Below are 20,454 nucleotides of genomic sequence, written 5' to 3'. Positions count from 1 at the left end.
GATCCTCTCTGGATCCCCTCTTGGGGTCTCGACGATCAATGCACAAGGACTGTTCATAAAAAATCATACGGTCACAATTAAATACTTTTCACGTAAAACGAATCTATTTACTTTTAAAAATATAAAATGTATTTAATTGTGATTACATGATTTTTGATAAATGATCTTCGTGCATTGATCCTGAGATTCTAAGAAAGGGATCCGAAGAGAATCCAAATCCTAAATGTTACTCATTTCAACTTTTTCGAGGGCAACGCGTTTATCTAGATTGTAATAAATTGATAATCCATCCCCAAAATAGAAAGAGTCGGTCCCACATGAAATCAAACTTTCCAAACAAAAGATCCAAAATCTTGGCCGTCGATTTACTTTCCATCCATTTCTCTCCAGAACGTTGGCTGCTCAAAACAGAGCCACCAACGCGCACACACTAAGCCAAAATAATCACAACCCAACTTCCAGAGCTCCGCATTTTCTCAACCGCAATCTTCTCAGGGACATGAAGGTGATTACCAAATTTGTCACAAATTAATCCCCGACGAACAATGCATGGTTTGGCTCTTTTGTCTCTAACTCCTCCACACACCTTCTGTTTCTTCAACCTCTCTCCTCCTTCCGCTTCTTCTTCTTCTTCCGCTTCTTCTTCTTCAAGATCTCTGCTTTTCTTGCAAACCCGACCCGAATCTTCGAAACCCATTTTCAGGCACGCATCGAAACCCGTAACCAGTTTCTTGAATTTGAAACCGAAACGGGGGCGTTTTGTTACCGTCTTGAGAGCGAGTCGCAGTGAGTCTCCTTACCAGGTTCTGGGCGTGTCTCCTTCCGCAACGGATGTCGAGATCAAAAGGGCTTACCGGAAACTTGCTCTTAAGTATCACCCCGATGTTAATAAAGAGGTAATTAACAACTTATGCATTCAAACCCATAATGTACTTTTTTGTCTAGTTGTGGAATTGCTACTGCCTTAGCTGCAAATGAAAGGTTTTCAATTTCCGGGTAGTTTTCTTTTTCCCTAATTTATTTTTCTGATATTATAATTTGTTGGTGTTTAATTTGATTTTGTGTTCTTTAAATCTTTGCTTACCAAGTTTAAAGGATGCCAATTCATTGGAGGATTCATTTCCAATTTTTGTTGGAGTTTTGTTATAAACTATGTTGTTGTTTAGTTACCCAATTGCAGAAAACAGTTAAGTACGTTATTTTTTAGTTACCCAATTGGAGAAATTAAGGATCTTTCATAACTGAGTATTGTGATGTTTCTAGATTAGAGAAAATTTATGCAGAATACACATTCTGTGTGTATCACCCTTGTTGCCTTGTTGGGGCGAAAACCGCAGGCTTATTGTGAGAGGAACGACTCCTTGAACCCTTGGACCGATTTTTAGCTGATACCATGAACAATAACTAGGGAGAAGATTCTGGAGTTAAGGATTCTATTCTAACAGACTGTGTAGACAACAATCTCGAAATGATTCCACCTAACTTTAAACAGATGATCCTAGGATATGCTGCTACCCGAATCGTATTTTGTGATTTGTGGCACCAAGCCAACTGTGTAGGCACATTATGTTGTGTGCTAAACTGGGAAGTGCGATTTACGCTCTTCCAAATCTCCAATCGCCCGCTTTTGTAGTTTGTATTGCCTGGTGGTGTAGTGGATATGTTTTGAATCTGTTTTTTAGCTCATCCCTTCTATCTAGAGTGCTTAGCAATGGTTTCACTAGTCCTAACTTTTGTGTTTGTACAGGCAAATGCGCAGGAGAAATTTATGCGGATTAAGCATGCCTACAATACATTGCTGAGTTCTAAATCTCGGGGAAAATACGACTCTAATTTCGGATCTGACTATTCCTATTCCTCTTCTCAAAGAAACCAGGGCAAGAAGTCTCAAGATGAAGAAGAGTTTTACGGATTTGGTAAGAACCTAGTAAACTTGCACATGGACTCTCTACCGTTTTACAGAACTTCTTTCACTATGAATCAATATAGTCCAATGCTAAATATGTTTTACTCGAAGCATGTCTGATAATCCATAGGACGATGTCATGCTGCCTGTGACACGGCAGTATCAGCCATCAAAATTTTGTTTTACTCTTTTGACAAGTAAGAATGCAACATGCAGTTAATCGGGCCTTCACTCGAAGGATATTTTGGTCCTGTTCACCGTTCAAATTTCAACTGATTATCCGTATAACTGTTGTCTTCGGACACTGCTGAGTAGTGTGTCTAAGATAGACCAAAAGATAAGATTGGACCAATCTATATTTAGGTATATTTTAGCATGTTCTTATTCTTAAGCCCTTCATTGTGCAGGTCTTTTTTTGAGGGATGTTCAAATAACAATAGGTAGATTTGTCCTCTCTGTGAGACATCATACAGGCCATAATGTTTGCGTTGCATTGTCCTCAAATCTCAGCAAGCATCCGTTTTTGTATCCGTTTTATCGCAGTTGTTATTATAGCGGTGTCATAAGTCTTTTTCGGTATTGCAGAGGACTTCTTTAAAGATATCCAAGAAGAATTCAAGAACTGGGAAGCAAGTGCTTCGTCACAGGGAAAGCCAAAGAGTCTATGGGAGGAATTGGGGGTGAGATTACCTTAAGTTCCCACTACCTGCCTGAAAATGCAATTCAGTTAAACCATCTTCACCGCCATTTAGAATTATGGCTCACAGATACTAGTAATTCAATGAGAATGTTTACCAAGGAAACCTCACTCATCATCTGTATTTACACTTTGCAGGAGATTGGAGAAGAATTTGTGGAATTTCTCGAGAAAGAACTAAACATAATGGATCCAGAAGATGGAGCAAATAACAATGATGAAGGCAATCCTTTCAGAAGCTCCGGGAAACAGAGAACAGAAAATGTTGGTCAAGACGAAGCTGTTAAGGAGAGCAGCATCAAGGATAATATCGATGAGATAGAAGCTACTCTTGCTCAGTTAAAAAAGGAATTGGGATTGTAGCACAGAAACACGGCTTCACCACGTCAATGCTTTGTTGGAAGCATCGAAGGTGAAGCCTTGTTCATATTATTGCACTTTAGTAGAAAGCAAAAGTTGAGAGAAGTAAAAGGAGAGATCGATCGATGGGGTGTTTGTTGTATGGTAGAGGGAGACTGGAAGTGTAAAGGCGGAATTGAAGATGCGCACGCTGAACCACACCGATGAAGGATCGTGATTCCCAACTAAAACTTTGGGAAATTACTTCGTTTTTCTTTTTTGAAGTCAAGTTGCTTAATCAAAAGGTATAGTTGATATAGAGTACGATTCGAGTCTTTAGTGTTTAGAGACTTTTGGGCTTGTGTTTGGAGCTTGTGATGAGATTATATCTTGTAAAACAATCAACAAAATTGGATGAGAATCAAGAGGAGTTGAGATTATTATGTTTGTGTTTCTTTCTAACCTTAATCTACTTTTCGTTTGCAACACCATTTGAACAATAAGTGTTTCTTGTGCTACAAGCAGACTCGGCGCGTATGTCTTAAATGCAGCTGTTCGTGCGAGCCGGCATAGGGAACTGGTAGGGAAAACAAAAACGATAAGGGCGGCGGCATTGAAACACGACTTCACTTCAATGCATTGTTGGAAGCATCAAAGATGAAGCGCTGTTCATATTTCCGCGGAAATCAAGCATCCAGAGAAGGTAAAAGGGAGAGATTGGAGTGCATCGTTCCGGAGAGGGAGACCGGAAGCGTAAAGGCAAAAAATGGGGAGAGAGAGAGAGAGAGAGAGAGAGTAATGAAAATCAAGTGGTTGTATAGCAATCAGATTTAGATTACTGAAAATAGTAATCTTGACTCTCCAGTGCCTCTTATTAGTTCCAACTGCGTCAGATACAAGCATAACGACAGAACAATTCTCACTCAACTTGAATTTACGTTTCTCAAACCATTCGAAATGAATCCCGACATAAATATAAAATTGTTGCTTCGAAAAAGTAAAGGCCAAATCAACAAAACTGATAAAAACTAGTCGCATCTCAAAACCTCTCGCCAAAACGGAAGAATAATGCACCTGTGCCGGAGTTATGGTCGACGGCATACTCAGCTCTCACTAAACCTAACTTTACGCCAACACCATAAGCTGACCCGTGACCCAATCGCCTGTATACCTCTGTTGGGTTACCCTTGACTTCCTTGGAAGTTCCTAGGTCATTTCCGTGTTCTGCAAATGCATATACATGTGTACCTTTCACAGGTATCCGTAGCTCAGCAGCAAGCTGGAGATAATAAAGGGAAAAGAAATCAGCTAATCATAAACCGTAACTTATGTGTATATGGAGCAACATCATATCAAGGACTGAGTTACAAGTTTCAAAAGTAGTTCTTACCTCAAGGATGTTTCTAGCTGCGCCTATCTCGCCCATGTTGTAACCCCTCACAGAATATGGACCGCCAAGGGTAAATGTATCATAACTTGGAAGGTCTCCTATACAGCCACCATAGTGTCCGTGAAGTACAAGGACAGGCGGTGGTGGTTTACCAGCACCTTCCTCGACTTCCTTCAGCTGGAAAAATCTGGTTAATGTTAGCTGGTGACGGTTGAAGAATGGAAAGTTGCTGCCCACGCCAACACCTTGGTCAACCTGCAATTCATGCAAAGAGTATCCAAGTTAGCAAAGTCTCTCAAACATGTTGCGTTAAAAGGTAAAAAGAAAAACACCCATATATTTCAAAACACTGAACAAAATCCACATACCCTTGTACTATAGTGGTTTCAAAAGGATGATTAAATGATAAACTTCACTTTGAATGCAACAGTCATCCGACATATCATCAAGGTGAAAATACATACAAGGCACCCACATATACAAACATGATTCAACCCCCATGCACGTATGAAAACCCTCCTGCCCAGGTTCAGTGTGGCTTTCTTAAATTTATCACTAATTATATCCAGGCCAGGACCAAAAGATCCTCAAACTAATAATTCTAGAAAGATCTAATAAAGCTGATGAGGATGGCTTCCCCTTACAAATATTTTTCTTTCTAATCCCCGCTTATTCTAAAAACTATACAGATGTTAGAAGCAAGTGTATAATGCAAGGTATATGGCACAAGAAAATTAGGTTACCTGAAAAACATTCCTCTGACCAACTATAGCTCCATTCACAAATTTAGTGTTATCACGAGTGATATTTGATTGTAAAAATGCCACGCGGTCAATGCCTGTACCACTGAGAGTTGTTGGAGGTCCATCTTCACTTACTCCTCCATTTGGCAACACTCTTTGACCATTAGAACAGACATGACTGCGTTCATCACGCGTGGTTATCTCTTCCACCACAAGTCCATAGGTGAATTTGCTCTGACGGGTGAAATTCTGGTAGGCACAGACAATCAAGTTAGGTAAAGCAATGAAAACGTAAAGACGAAAAGTACCTCTGTTGAATAAATTATAAAGGACTACATGAATTAAACATTAAGAAAAATGATAAGAAGCACCTCTGTTATATTAGCCTTAACTCCAGCTCGATCAACCCAAATAGGTGGCACTTCATCGGCCCCTGGCCCACCAGTAAAGACTGGACTTAGTTTTCGGCTGTTGAAGCAGCTTACACGGAGAGCACGATTGCGGGGATTGTACACACCATCCAGATATGGATGTACATACTCAAGCTTGAAAGCAAGATCATCCTGAGAAAATATAACCACAGAAAATACATGGTACCAGAATTTATGCAAAGGTATTAAAACCATCAGTTAACTTACATACAGGGATGGGTATACTCTTGGCAAGGCAAGATTACCTGAGGATTCAAGAAGTTGCTGGTGGTTATTGACCCGAGAATAGATCTATTCAGGCCACCGAGATTCCGATGTTCAAATGTAACAGTGCCACCAGGCTCTAGTGAAGCCTATACACACAACATACAATATCATACAATCAGAATTACATAATTCAAACCTCCAAAATTTTCATGGTAGATGAGCAGAGCAAAGAGATAACTTTACACATACAAGAGTCGGATAACCCCCACGTCCAGGAACAATGTTCCATTCCGTGTTAAGTTCAGCTGTCTTCTGTTCTAGTTCTTTAAGCTTTATTTCAACAATTATACCTCCTTCGTTCTTCTCGTCAGGCCGTGGGTTCACTTCAATGTTTGAAAACAAAGCTAGGGAATTTATGTTCCTCAGAGCTTGTTTCCCTGCTTCTATGTTGAAAACATAACCCGGTCGAAGCTAACATTCACCAAGGAGTTCAACGAGTCAATAAAATCACGCCATTGCAAGTTGGCAAACATGCATAGAACTTAAGAATCAAACAATATATATCTTTAGTCACTAATCCAATAACTAAATCATGTAACCCAAAATGCAACTCAACAAACAACCAAAAACCCATTAAAGATATAAGCAAGTCATTTCGTTTAACGGATGATATAAGTACCTGTCTAGGCAATTCCCTCTTCACCACGGGGATCTGTGTGTTCCCTTCGACGAAATTCCCCAGCTTGTCCTGGAACTGAATAAGCAGCTGAGTGATATCCCCTTCCACAACCTCACAAACCACCTCCTTGGTATTCAAATTCCCAAAATTCACAACCTGTGCACAAGCATACCCTTCATCCTGGTACCACTTCTGAACCCGGTCTCGAATCTTCTGCAACAGCCTTGCGCTCACCTTCCCTTGTTCTCTCAACATCAGCAATACCTCCCTCTGCACAGGCGCCGGCAACAAACACGGCCTTGCCCTATCAATCCTTCTCTTGTAATCCTTCTCCTGGTTCCGAAAATACTCGAGCTTTTCCTTCTCGGTCATATCCGGGTCCATTTCGATTGGCTTCGACTGCGCCATCAGACCCACATTGATGCATCGGAACTTGTCGGCCGACTGCCATGTGCTCTCTGTAAACGAAATCGTCACTCCCAGAGTCCCATCTGGGTTCGTCTTCCCTTCCAAATCGACCTTCTCGAACATCCCGCAATTGGCTAAGGTCTCGAGCTCCTTCTGCAACTGGGCTTTGGTATAAACGCCGCCGGGTCTCAGGGATACCATTTCGAAGAATGAGTCTTCGGTGCCGACGGTGCTCCACCGCCGCCGATCGAAGAACAAGATCTCGGAGACCTTGTATTTCTTGAACCCACTGAGCTTGTTGAGCTGGACAACAATGTTGGCCGGTAACCCATGCGAATCCCACTCTTGAGACTGTGGCTCGTCCGCCATGGCCGTCTGCGACCCAAACAACAGCCTCTTCAAAAACCCACCAAACCCATCATCCCCGCCGCGGAACCCATCTCCCCCTCCACCTCGGCCACCAAACCCACCTCCGCCACCGCCGGAATTACCATTCCCAGCAAAAGATCGCAAATTGAAGATGAGGGTGACGGTGGAGCCGGCGGCGAGGGCTTTGGAGAGGGTTTTGAGGGGAGTGGAGGAGGGTTTAGGGTTTTGGGAAAGGGGAGAGGGGGAATTCGAAGACAGGTGGCATTTAACGACTGGTCGGCGGCTGTTAGAGGCAGTGGCGGCTGTGAGGGGCGGGGATAGCGTGCGAGGGGAGGAGGGGAGGATGGTGGGCTTGGGGTTGAGGTAGGAGGAGGAGGGCGCCGCTGCGAACATTGTGTTGTGGGATGCAGCAGCGGAAGAAAGACGAGAAGAGATAAGGCCACTCTCTCGTAAGGAAAAAGGGGTTTATTGGGTTTGGACTTTTGGACTTCTGCCTGGTGGGGGACGAGTTGACTCAGTCACTAGTTCCCGAGTTAGTGACTGAATCGGTTGATAAAAATAAAAAATAAAATAATTATCAAACGGCTCAAAGTAAGCAAAAAAATTTAGGAGCTTTGCACCTTTTTTTTTTCTCATGTGTGAACGGTTAAGATTTAACTAAATTTTAATTAGTTAAATCTCAACCATTCACTTATGAAAAATCATGTGCTAGAGAATTTTCAATAATTTTGGTTTTGTTTGGTTTTTTTTTCTTTTCTTTTTGGTCAAATTAAAGTTGGGACGAGATCTCCAATGCTTGGTTTGGCTTGTTTTTACTTGTTTGTTTATCTATGTTATTCTTCCACATTTTCCTCTTAATTTGATCTAAAATCATGAGTGATATTGAGAGGGAAAATCCCTATTCGTACTATTGATGCAGCATCATGTGAAAAATAAATATAAAAACGTAAATTTTAAATATTTTATTAAAAAAATGTCAAAATAACGTTTATTAAACGTAAAAAGTACGTACATGAGAATTTTGAAGTTATAGAAAACATGCAATTTAACAAAATATTAAAATATATGAAAATTAGAAATATATTATTAATAAGAAATATGCGTAAGATATGTATATTATATGCGAATTTACCAAATTGATACTTTTGTATAGTTAATTATAATTAATTTCTTCTCAAATTACACAATTGCAGGAGCTGGTTCAAGGCTAAACACAAAAAACGATGGGAAAATCCATTGGCGACTTCCCCTACCGCGGTTCACCCCGAAGAGAGCAACAAACGCAGCCATTGGAGTAGTTTCCCGCGGGTATGACGACCCAGCATCTCCGCCATGACAGTGACCCAGAAGCTTGCAAAGCCATTTGGTTTGGAGCTGCTGGCTCAGTTGCAACAGGGTGGGTCTTCACTCTCCCCTCAAACCCTCAACAAAATCGTATCTTCTTGCGCAAAGTCGGCTTCTTTGGATTCGGGCATTAAGATTCACGCATTTGCTATCAAGTTGGGTTTTTGCTCAAATGTCTATATATCCAGTGCTCTCGTTGATTTGTATGGCAAATGCGGTTCGTTGCGGAATGCTCAGATACTGTTTGATGAAATGCCCGAGAGAAATGTTGTGACTTGGAATTCTCTGATTTCTGGTTATTTGCAAGCTGAGTTGCCAAAAAGGGCAGTTGGGTTGTTTCTGGAGATGTTGAAAGTGGGGATACTGCCAACGCCGTTCAGTCTTTCGGGCGTCTTGGTGGCTTGCTCACAGCTAGAAGCTGAAGAGCTTGGGGCTCAGGTGCATGGTTTGAGCATGAAAATGGGGATTTGCTGCAATGTTGTTTTGGGAACTGGATTGATAGATATGTATTCGAAGTGTTGTAGTGTTAACGAATCAAAGCGTGTGTTTAATGAAATGCCAGATAAGAATGTTATAACTTGGACTTCCATGGTTACTGGCTATGCGCAGAATGGACAATCCAACGAGGCGATGATTTTAGCGAGGGAAATGTTGCGTTTGGGTCACAAACCAAATTGTGTAACTTATAATAGCTTGTTGAGTTCATTTTCGAGCCCGGACTTTTGGAATCATTGCAGGCAAATCCATTGCCGGATAATGAAAGAAGGTTTTGAGTTTAATGCATATATAGTGGTTACACTTATGACGGTATATTCAGAATGTAGCAATAGCTTGGAAGACTTTCAAAAGCTTTGCTCGTGCATTGCGGTATGGGATCAAATCTCATGGAATGCAGTAATCGCTGGTTTTTCTAATATTGGAAATAGTGAGGAAGCTCTGCAGTGTTTCTCTGAAATGAGGCAGGCTGGAGTTTCTATGAACTTCTTCACATTTGCAAGCATTTTAAGCGCGGTAGGAAGTCTTTCAGCCCTTGAAGAGGGACGGAAATTCCATGCTCTCGTTTTCAAGAGTGGGCATGCTTCAAATTTATGTGTTCAGAATGGGCTTGTTTCCATGTATGCAAGATGCGGTGCCATCCATGATTCAAAGCGAGTGTTTAATTTGATGAAAGAACATGATGACGTATCCTGGAATTCATTATTATCAGGTTATGCTCATCATGGGTTTGGGTTGGAGGCTGTTGAACTGTTTGAGGAAATGAGAAGAACAGAGGTCAAACCGGATAGTACCACCTTCCTCATTGTACTAACTGCTTGTAGCCATGTTGGTTTAGTGGACAAAGGATTCGAGTATTTCAATCTGATGAGAAATGATGATTTTTGTGCACCCCCGAAAATGGAGCATTATGCAACAGTTGTTGACCTTTTTGGTCGAGCTGGAAATCTTCATGAAGCACAAGCCTTTGTTGATAATATGGCAATCAAGGCGGGACCATCAGTGTACAAAGCCCTGCTCAGTGCTTGCCAAGTTCATGGAAATAAGGAAATCGCTCTTCGTTCTGCACACAAGCTTCAGGAACTGTCCCCAAATGATCCTGCAACTTACATACTCCTGTCGAATGTGTTGCTGACGAGAGGCTACTGGGATGATGCAGCAGGAGTAAGGAAGCTCATGTATGATAGAGGAGTAAGAAAAACTCCCGGTTACAGTTGGATTTGAGTCAACAAAGTAAGATAGGTCTTTCTTTTTCTTTTTTTGGTGAACACGGCGTGCTAAGGAATCACAATCCACATCAATGCACTGGCATCAAACTCCCATGCCATTTTCAACCCCTTAATTTTAGAAAATACAGAGTATTTTGAGCTAACGGAAGACTTGGCACAAAACCGATCGTAATGGCATTCCAGGACTCATACAGCCGACCCCATTATTACACTTAGTTTGACAAAAGGAGACCGATAAATTTTTAATTTTTTTTTTTGTTTATTTTTTAAACATCCTAAAAGAAGAAAATCCATGTATTGTGGAAAGCAGTTACAGGTTTGTCTTCCAAGACCAATACTGTCGCAAGACACAAGGCAGAGGAAGAGGAAGATGGTTGCTGCTGGTGGCCTAGTCAACTGCTATTTCAGGAAATAACCATTCCTGAGCTGCAAGTAGGAAGCTAAACTTAGAAGCTTCTCATGCCACTTGTCGAAACGGAGCCCACAAACAAATGAACCAAATTGACCTGTGGATCGCGTTCGTTGTGAAGTCAAGAACCCCGGAAGAAAATGCAATAAATCCATACAAATATCCGAGTTCTCTCAACAACGGAGGTAAGTCTAAGGACCCTGAATTGTGAATCGGAAAGCAGCAATGGCTCAACTTGAACGCCCCCAACGACACGGTGACTCGGAATCTACTATCATCCACGAGCCGAGAAAACTTACGGCCACTCAAAGCCCAACTATGGAACAATATCTTCGAGGTATCTGATGCCATCTTACTATTAACTTCAGCCACCACCCGTGAACCTCATAACCGGTTGTATACAATCATATTTCTATCTTCCACATTGCATGGCTAGTCATGTGATGTGAGAGACAAGACACTGTTCGGCCGGTGAGGGAAGTTAGGTAGAGAGAGTCCCAAAGTCATGGAAGTTGTATGCCTTGATTATACATTTACTTCTAACTGATTTTTTATTTTTTTATTTTTTTATGTCCAGGGGGTGAAGTTTTGAGGTCGACATCCTCACCCTCGTCAACATCATCATCATCTCCGGTCGGGCACCATGATGGAGAAGAAGATCATGGACACCATCACAAGAAATCTGTTCTCACCAAGGTGAAAGAGAAGGCCAAGAAGCTGAAGCACTCACTCAGCAACAAGAAAAAGCACAGTGAAGGTGATAACTCTACCCCCACTTGGGGTGCAAGCCCAGTCGAGCATGAAGATGAAGAGCAAGATGCTGAATATCTAGGAGCCCCAAGTAATAATAAGTTTCTTCAAGATTCCATTATGTATAACATCTTTGTACCAAAAATTTATATGCTTGTTTTCCCTTTGAAGAGTTAGTGCAAACCTCTTTGTGCCTTCCAAATGTTCAATTTGTTTTCTTTAATAGTTTCATTTTATTTGCAGTGTACGAATCAGAGATGGCACCTGAAGGATACAAGGAAACTGCAAAGCTGCAACCCCGAGCAGTTCCTGTGATTTCTGAGAAGCATGTTTTGCCAAGTAGTGTCACTCCGGGATTTGAACACGATAAGGAGAAGCCTCCTAGTCCTAACAAGACAGTGACCAAAACTGCAGGTACGAAGCCTCTTAGTCCTAGAGAGGTAATCACGGGAACTGTAGCCACGAAGCCTTGTAGCCCTAAAGAGGCAGTCACTGGAACTGTGGCCGCGAAACCTGCAGATAGTCCTAGCAAGTCAACTGAAATTGCAAAGACTTCAAGTCCTAACAAGACAATAGCTGAAACTGTGACTGAGAAGTTGGGACCGGCCTATGCCACGGTATCAGATACAACATACGCAATTGCCTCAAAGATAGAAGGGCTCACTGTTTCAGCCCCTGCTGCTGTATCCAATGCAACCCATGCCATTGCCTCAAAGGTAGGCCTCGCTGTTGCAGCCCCAACTCCTTCAGATAAATCCCCGGAAGCTCCACACACTGTTTCAGCATCATCAGCTCTGCAGAACTCTTCATCCCGGGCAACTCCACAAATCTTGGCAGCCTCCGAGGGTCCACAACCTTTGTCAGCCCCTGCAGCTCCACAATCCGGTAAGCACAGTGATCAAATATGGGATAAGGGTGTTTCTGTAAAGGAGTATTTGATTCAAAAATTTGAGCCAGGGGAAGATGAAAGAGCACTTTCGCAAGTGATATCCGATGCAATGAGTCCAAAGAAAGCTTCTGGTGGTGGTGATGTTGGCATGGTGGGGAAGGTGAAAGGGGCTATAAATTCCATGCTTTGGAACGAGGAGCCATCCGAAACCACTACCGCGCAATCAGCCATGGCCACATCACCAAACTCGTCAGCCATGATGACTTCATCACCGCGCATTCCAGTCTCGACAAATGCTCATGAAGGTGCATTCCATGACCCTTCCTTCTTTATTATCTCTACAAAGTGCTAAGTTATAGATTAGTTATATGTTAATGTTCTCTTTGACATGTTATATATGTTGTTGAATCAAACTGTTATTCTAGCTTCACATATTAAAATAAATAAAAATCGATCGATTTGTTCAATGGTCCAAATTGACAGTCTGCTGCATAATACACTGCACTATCTGGTAAGAACATTTCCCTAACTTATAACAATTAGATTGATGAATAAACGGTGATTCGGTTCAAATTCTTACGTGACAAGGGTATATATTTCATCTTGTGTTTTCGGTTAAATGATACGTCCTCACGCAGATCTTTTATGTATTGCAGCTATTGAGGAAGAAAAGAAGGGAAGAATACTGCAGACTAATTGAAAAGCGGAGTTCAACTGTTGATATAAAAAAATAATCCTCTAAATATTTTTGTACAAGTTTCTATGCATCAATAAGTGTTTCCCAAAATTCATTTTACAATGTTCATGTAAGCCTTGTATTTTTTTGCCAATAAAACCAATTTTGCAGCTCCAGAAATTGAAGTTTTTTTCATGAAATAATTGCACAGAATACCTGTGAACAATCTTAAATAGTAATATGTATTCACAAATTCCCCCAATAATCTCGTCAAAATATTCTCACAAAAGAGCAAAGTGAAGTATAAACAAGGGAATTGAATTCCGCACTTTTTTTTTTCTCCTCGCGCACTCTTCTATTTGATTTTTGTACATTGATGAACTGTTGGTTGCAGAAAACATTTCCCTAGGACTGCCCTGGATTCCATCGGATTGGCCTAAGTTGGATTAAGTACTGCCCTTCATTTGTTACTCTATCGAACGAAAAAGTTGGGACTGTAAAAATAGTGATGATGTGTATTTGGTGCTAGATCAACGGAGGGGGCATAAAAATTAGGGCGCCTTTACTAAACATAGGTTACAAGTTCCTAAGTTCAGTGAGGCCAACCAAATGAGTTCTTAAGTACTCTTTGCAGGAATAAACGTCTATCAATATTGTCTCAATCCTGTCGCGAATGTAATGATAACATGTTGTGAAGTTTTGTTTGCGACAATGACGACATATTATCAACAACATAACATTCAGTTCTTGTTGACTTTTCAATAGCCGGAGTATCAATAGCTAGTTTAATAATTAAAACGAAATAATTGCAAGAATCTCCATAGAAATACAAGCATGAATTACAAAGAAAACATCAATAACCCAGCAAACAGAATATTTATTTTCTTCAGCTCCAATTACTCGTACTGACAGCTACCATCGTCACTCCTTGCTGCTGGGTTAAAGTTTGCAGCTGTTCGATCAGTGCAGCCTTCTGGGACTGGTACGTTAACTTGTTGGGCTGCCTTTCCTGCATGCAGTGGTTAAGCAACACTTCAACAAAACTAATCCAATCGAGATAGCTTAAGACGAGTAGTTCTAACTGCGAGTACCAACTATTATCCCAACTGATGTGGCACAAAACGGTAGTTACTTTCTGGTTGTGAATAAATGGGGTTCAAAGTGACTCCAAATATTAACGAACAAAATGTTGCCACATCAGTTGAGATTTTACAAAAGTTCGGATATGAGTTGGTGCTTCTAGGGTTATTTTCTTATCAAGACAAGGAGTGCTTACCATAGAATTCTCCTCGGTTAATAGAGTCCTGGTTTGCATCTCCAAGGGCTGCATCGGCCAGGTACTTGTCAGCCAGTTGGACTCTCTTCACATTGTCCTGCTCCTGGACAAGCATTTGTCCGTAGTGAAGGAGCTTCTCCAGAGTCATCTTAGGTTGATCGAAGGTCGGGGGACCTTCTTTTGAGTTCACAAGCTTCTTCCCAATGCCGTCAATTCCAACACCGGAAATCCAATTCCTCACTTCATCGTCATAAACTCGAGCCCTTAGGGCACCAAAGAAATCTGCAGTGTGCAATATAACAAGTTAGCATGATCCTATTTTTGACTAGTCTTTAACGGAGTAACGTTATATGTATCCCATTTGCTGATCACATCACACTATTCAAGAAATGTAAATTACATGGCAAATTATATGCCAAATTACTACAACAAAAGTATACTTACCAATGGATTGACCGGGGAATGTGTCAACAATCTTGACAACATCTTCCTGGGACACATTGTCAGGCTTGAAAATTCCGGTGCAAACACCGATCCGGTCTTCCCTAGTGGGAGCCCAGTAGAACTTCTCCATACGACCGTCACGAATGAGAGGGGCATACAATGTGGAGAAATCGTTACCAGTGACAATGATGGGGACTCTAGGATTCTCCTCTTTGTTGTACATACCGGGAAGTTGCACGTTTGTCGGGTTATCAGCAATGTTCATAAGGGTAGCATTCACCATCTGGTTGTTCACAGTGTACTGTGTGGTTCCACCCATCCTACCGGCACCTGCATCGAGATCATTGATGAAGAGGGCACACATTTTTCCTTTCCTGATGATATCTGCAGCCTCACGGTACCTTTGCCTGATCAGTTTCGCGGGCTCTCCTGCATTCCCGCTTTCTAATTCTCCAGCACTCATCATGATGGGGCTGAAATTTAATCACAAGGGTAGCTAAAATAAAATGATGGAAGCAATATGGATGCAAATATTTCTTTATTTCTATGTGATTCTTCATTAAAAAAAGAAAACTTTCGTAAAGTACACGAACTCACGTAATTCCCATCTTGGCAAACACAAGCTCACACTGGAAGGATTTTCCCTGACCTTTTCCTCCCCATATACCAAGAATGAGAGGAATCTGATACAAATTCAAATGAAACCATCTGAGCTATCAAAACCAACAATCAAAGAATAACGTTTAACTGCGAAAGTTAACCTAATTATACTACTAGAAATCAACAAAAAATTTCTCTAATTTTTGTCACCGCATGGTGGATGACATATGACAATATCTTATTTCTTACTCGTTAGGAAAACATGAGAAAGTTAAGTTAATAATAATACTACTAGAAGCAACAAAAAATTTATCAAATTTTAGTCACTCCTGTGAATTGCATGGCAGATGACATGACAATATCTTACTTCATACTCATTAGAAAATAAATAAGCTTTAAAATGTCTCAAATACGAACAAATAAGACACTGTCATATCAATCAAAATCCGAAGTTTCAAAATTTGTTTTTCGTGTTTGTAGCGCTACACGTACCTTAATGTTAGGCAGGCTCATGAAGTTTTTGGTTATGTGAACCACAAGCTTGTCCATGAAAGCTGGAGCGATGTAAAACCCATCCATGTTGTTGTCAAAATTGTATCTGAAACACAAGTCAAAACTCTATTACAAAACAAATTCAACCTCCAAGCATAGGAATTAGTTTCAACATTTTCTTGCTTACTCTCGAAGTCCGGTACTGATGTATTCGTATGAGCTCATGACAGCATAGTGAGTTCCAGTCCCCTGGGGAGCTTGGAACACAGAATCAACCAAACCCTTTCCTCTTGTTATGTCTTGTTGGTCATCGGAAACATCGTAGGCAAGGCCTTTCCATTTGTCCTTGTTGGTTTGCTTATCCTCATCAATTTCCGCATTGATTTTTAACTTGCCTGCAGATGCAATCTTCTGGTAGGGGACTCTTGAGGTCACTTTCTTCAAAGTGGTGCCCAAGAAGGCTGAGCTTCCGGAACCAGAGCCATTCAAGCTCACCTGGATCAAATATAACATAACTTTAGGACCAAGAAACTTGGAAGTTCATCAAAATAGAATGACAAACTTCACTGCTTTACATTTAGATTAACCTTCGAGCAAAACCCGTGTAAAAAAATATAAAATTAGTGAAAAAGAGATGATTTCTTTCACTTCTTTTCTCTGTCTGTACACCTAAGTTTATTTATGTCTCTCTATTCTTGAGTTAACATACTAAAAATAAACATGGATGTGCGAGAAGAAAAGAGTTGCACAAAAATCACCTCCTATGAAGGATGCTTGAGTTTTAGGCATCACATGGACAAACAAAATAACCATTTTGGAGTTCTGGCCCTTCTGGAATAGGTTAAAGAAAAACAATATGGATATGGCGACTTTTGTACAATCCTTTTATAGTTATCCCTCGATTTTAGCCAGAGCGAATAAATTAAAGAAGAATCAACAGACAAAAACAAGCGGGGAAGTACAAAAGTAGAAACTGTGAGTGTAAATCGCTACCCGAAAAACTGTTTTTATGAAAAAGAATGTGACACAGAAACTTAAACAGATGAGAATAGAACTTGGTAGGATAACAACGTACCGGCGTCCGGTTAACAGTTCCGACGCTCGAGACTGTGTGCATGGCGGTCATGGATCAAAGTGGTGTCCTGAGAGTGAGCTGCGACTACAAGTGAATGCAATAAAGCAGCAGATACTGTAGTGATTGGTGTATATAAGATATTGAAGATTAAATGTGAGAGCAATGTGTAATAAAACGTGTGGTGTGGTTGTGAAAATCCTGAAGGCCACACAATCGGGATTGGCTGAGTGACAGGTGGCTCTCTGTGGACAATAGAGGATAATCCTACTTGTCCACATCCTACTTTTCAAAGATGGCAGAATATACACAAAAGTTGAGAGGATCAGGTTTAAGCTTTTGCTTCTTCACCTCTTAAAATCGATTGGGTTATGAACTTAGGATACCCTTGTCTTGGAAAATTAAGCAAAATTCATGGTCATGAAAAATAATGCACTTTATAAAGTTAAAACCTTAACGGTGTACTCACTTGGAAGAATTAAGCAAACTTCATGTCAGCGATGTTCAACCATACAAAATGATAGGTTTTAGAGTTTAGAAAGGGGAATTGATTATCTGATAATCATTTTCTTCTCCTATATCTTTGTTTATTTATGTCATTTTTTTAAAATAAGGATGATAATGGATTAGGCAAGTCGAGCTACGTATAAGGTTTGGTCGTCGGACTACAATAGTAGAAACCTTACTCTCTAAACCCGCACAATGCGGAAAGAAAGAACCAAACCCCAGGATTAACCGTCAATTACAAGTAGGCTACTTTCTTCCCGCTCAAAGCGATAAGAAAGGGTTAATAGAACGACCCCCCCCCCCGTCCTCTATCTCCGAATTTATTAAATAAAGAAAAGTAAACAATACGAGCACGGGGCGGAAAGAATATCTCGAAAAATCATCAACAAACAAAACATAATAACGAAAACCTTCATTAGAAATAATTGGAGAACACCACACATCAGAATGTAAAAGTTGTAATGGAAATGCAGACACAGACTCGGAAATATTGAAAGGTAACCTAGTGCTTTTACCTAGAGGGCATGACTCACAAAAGGTTACATCACAGGCACCATCAATAGGTACCATTTTATTTGAAACTAAAAATTTAATTATTGGTTTGGCAGGGTGACCAAGACGAGCATGCCACTGTTGTGCCAAAACTCGTACGCCCACACAAGCAGATACAGAATGCTTGAAAGGTCCACTGCCATCTGGAAATGGGTACAACCCATTCTCACACCTCCCTCGGAAAAGCGTCTTCCGTGTCTTTAGGTCCTTAACAAGAAAAAAATGGGGAAAAATGATTAGGTAACAGTCATTATCTAGGGTAAACCTATGGGCAGAGAGTATATTAGTGGATGCATTAGGACAGTGAAGGACATCACGTAGAACAAAGGAGCAAGTATTAGTGTCGAGTTTATTTGACCCATAGTGTGCAATCGAGATACCTGCATTATTACCTACACCTCCTACGCCTTCATTACCATTGTATTCTTTGGGATTGATCAAGTTCTGAAGATCAGGAGTGATGTGTGCATTGGCACCAGTGTCAACGAGCCAAGAACCATTCTGTTGTTTGTTCAGGGTGATAGGTGAGGACGTCAATGCTGAAAGACGTGCGGCTGGAATGCGACCTTCAAATGCAGTGTTCATGCGGTGGTAACAGTCAAGGGCAGGATGTCCTGGTTTACCACAGATTTGACAAACTATTCTTTCTCCACAAGAAACAAACCTGTCTCCATTACCTTGGTTGTTCTGCGGAGCATTGGTGTTGCGAGGGTTATTCCATCTCGGAGCTGCACCACGGTTTGAGGAGTTGCCACGTCCTCCACCACGAGAACGTCCACCACCACGGCCACGTGAAGTCACAAAGGCATTGACAGCAGGGCCTTCAACCGAATGAACGTTGTGTTCGGCCAGTCTCCTTTCCGTAGTGAGCAGCAAGGATTCAAGAGTTGGATAAGTGATAAGAGTGTCACGAGCTTGTGCAGCACTCACAGTCATCTCGAACGCTGGCCCAAGATTATTCAACACAATCTGAACCAGTTCGTCGTCACTCACAGGTTGCCCAGCAAGGGCAAGGTTGTCAGCTAAAGCATTCATTTTATCCAGGTAATCCGCCACAGAGAGATCACCTTTTTTGGTCTGCAACAACGCATTTCTCAGAAACAAAATTCGATTTTGAGACGTGGATGCATACCTTTGCTCAAGAGCTTCCCAGGTTGCTCGAGCCGTGCGTTTGCTTGCCACCACAGACAAGATAGAAGCAGTGAGAGAGCCATTAATCCAGCTAAGAATCATTTGATCCTGCTGCACCCAAGTTGTGTACGCAGGATTGACAGTAGCTGAACCATCAACATGTTTTGCAGGACATAGCACCGTGCCGTCAACGTAGCCCATCAGATCCCTACTTTTCAGAATAGGGAGAATTTGTGCCAACCACAGTGGGTAGTTGGTCCTATCTAATTTGATATTGACGACAGTGGAGAATGGCTGGAAGGTAGGGGTTTGGGGGTTGGGATGGACGACAGGAACAACTGGAACATTGTTTTCAGCCATGGAAGCGGTGTTGGGAAAGATGACAGGATTAGGATCGTTGTCGTTAGACAAAAAAAAGCTCTAGAGACCATATAAAACTTAAGATCGTAGGTATTTTTCTTTGTTTGCATACCCATTCAACTATGGGTTGCCTGTATTTATAATCTCAACAAGATAACAACTGAGGGTTTGAAAACCCTATTTACAAGGAGTTTCAAAACATCAAGGAATCCAAAACAGAAGACTACGGATTACAAGATTACAGATATACATCCTAGAAACAAGGAAACCTAATCAGTGAGGAGTTCAAAACAGAAACAAACTTCTAGAAGTACGCTGGACTTCTCAATGCACGGTGGAAGGATCCTGAGGTTGACTTCGTCTAACAGCGGAAGCATGGCGACAGGCGCAAAATCCAACACGAACCGCCTCAATGAAAGTTAATACTTCTATAACCATCAAGGACCAAACTAGCAAAACCTAAAATTAGGTCTTGAATAAAGGTTATGAATGTAAGCAGAAGTTGCACAAGGAGGACAAGAGTCCCAATATAAGCTCCCAGAATGATCCACATTGAAGTTAGCCAAACAATTGGCAACTGCATTACCCTCTCGAAAAATATGAGTGACACGAACATGCATACGGGAAAAAAGAGCAAGGCAATTAATCCAACAAACACGTAGATGCCAAGGAATCTTGTGAGAAGTAGAAGAAAGAAAAAGAACCACTAAAGAAGAATCACATTCGATCCACAAATAATTCCAACCGTTAACCCAAGCCAAATCCACGGCCTGAATAATCGCATGCAACTCTGCTTCTAAAGAATAAGCAATTCCAATCGAAGTTGCAAAACAGCCTAAACAACTGCCAAAATGATCTCGAAAAATACCCCCAATACCCACTAAACCAAGAGCACCACGAGCCGCACCATCAGTGTTCACTTTAATCCAAGAAATAGGAGGTGGCAGCCATAACCTCATGAATACGAGGAGCTTTAGCTAGACGACCTTTAACTCCAATGGCACGAAGAATACAAAGATCAGACACAGAGTTTCACATGGTACCAGTGCTCAAAGAATC

At 41.3% G+C, this 20,454-nt stretch overlaps 5 protein-coding genes across 8 annotated transcripts; 3 read left to right on the top strand and 2 right to left on the bottom strand.

The window, feature by feature from the left end:
* The first annotated feature begins 375 nt into the window (after positions 1–375).
* LOC103964694 (chaperone protein dnaJ 20, chloroplastic-like) lies at positions 376–3,382 on the top strand. 2 transcript variants are annotated; one of them, XM_009377657.3, is made up of 5 exons: positions 376–896; positions 1,748–1,916; positions 2,314–2,346; positions 2,492–2,586; positions 2,742–3,382. In XM_009377657.3, the coding sequence occupies exons 1-5, from the start codon at positions 546–548 to the stop codon at positions 2,964–2,966; spliced, it is 873 nt and encodes a 290-aa protein (XP_009375932.2). In that variant the 5' UTR covers positions 376–545; the 3' UTR covers positions 2,967–3,382. The 2 variants fall into 2 exon arrangements, with proteins under 2 accessions (XP_009375932.2, XP_009375933.2); XM_009377658.3 differs by lacking the exon at positions 2,314–2,346 and having other exon boundaries at positions 380–896.
* Positions 3,383–3,738: 356 nt separating this feature from the next.
* LOC103964695 (protein TOC75-3, chloroplastic) lies at positions 3,739–7,623 on the bottom strand. The gene is made up of 7 exons (XM_009377659.3): positions 6,393–7,623; positions 5,963–6,184; positions 5,752–5,859; positions 5,447–5,638; positions 5,076–5,324; positions 4,333–4,587; positions 3,739–4,221 (listed from the first exon to the last, which is right to left on the bottom strand). Exons 1-7 carry the CDS (start codon positions 7,560–7,562, stop codon positions 3,982–3,984), a joined length of 2,436 nt encoding a protein of 811 aa, XP_009375934.2. The 5' UTR covers positions 7,563–7,623; the 3' UTR covers positions 3,739–3,981.
* Positions 7,624–8,287: 664 nt separating this feature from the next.
* Positions 8,288–10,350, top strand: LOC103964696 (pentatricopeptide repeat-containing protein At3g09040, mitochondrial-like). Its single transcript, XM_009377661.3, has one exon. It carries the CDS (start codon positions 8,502–8,504, stop codon positions 10,230–10,232), a length of 1,731 nt encoding a protein of 576 aa, XP_009375936.2. The 5' UTR covers positions 8,288–8,501; the 3' UTR covers positions 10,233–10,350.
* A 149-nt stretch (positions 10,351–10,499) lies between these two features.
* LOC103964697 (low-temperature-induced 65 kDa protein) lies at positions 10,500–13,971 on the top strand. 3 transcript variants are annotated; one of them, XM_009377664.3, is made up of 5 exons: positions 10,500–10,983; positions 11,224–11,487; positions 11,640–12,281; positions 12,360–12,590; positions 12,942–13,971. In XM_009377664.3, the coding sequence occupies exons 1-5, from the start codon at positions 10,872–10,874 to the stop codon at positions 12,983–12,985; spliced, it is 1,293 nt and encodes a 430-aa protein (XP_009375939.2). In that variant the 5' UTR covers positions 10,500–10,871; the 3' UTR covers positions 12,986–13,971. The 3 variants fall into 3 exon arrangements, with proteins under 3 accessions (XP_009375939.2, XP_009375938.2, XP_009375937.2); XM_009377663.3 differs by having other exon boundaries at positions 12,354–12,590; XM_009377662.3 differs by having other exon boundaries at positions 11,640–12,590.
* On the bottom strand, positions 13,682–17,005 carry LOC103964698 (ribulose bisphosphate carboxylase/oxygenase activase, chloroplastic). The gene is made up of 7 exons (XM_009377665.3): positions 16,849–17,005; positions 15,961–16,268; positions 15,774–15,879; positions 15,279–15,364; positions 14,682–15,154; positions 14,238–14,519; positions 13,682–13,970 (listed from the first exon to the last, which is right to left on the bottom strand). Exons 1-7 carry the CDS (start codon positions 16,897–16,899, stop codon positions 13,858–13,860), a joined length of 1,419 nt encoding a protein of 472 aa, XP_009375940.1. The 5' UTR covers positions 16,900–17,005; the 3' UTR covers positions 13,682–13,857.
* Between the last annotated feature and the right edge of the window lie 3,449 nt (positions 17,006–20,454).

This window comes from the organism of the source record quoted next, unplaced genomic scaffold, assembly GCF_019419815.1.
Source record: "Pyrus x bretschneideri cultivar Hongxiangsu unplaced genomic scaffold, Pyrus_bretschneideri_v1 Contig39, whole genome shotgun sequence".
Lineage (NCBI taxonomy): Eukaryota > Viridiplantae > Streptophyta > Magnoliopsida > Rosales > Rosaceae > Pyrus > Pyrus x bretschneideri.
This window is presented reverse-complemented; position numbering and strand designations above follow the sequence as displayed.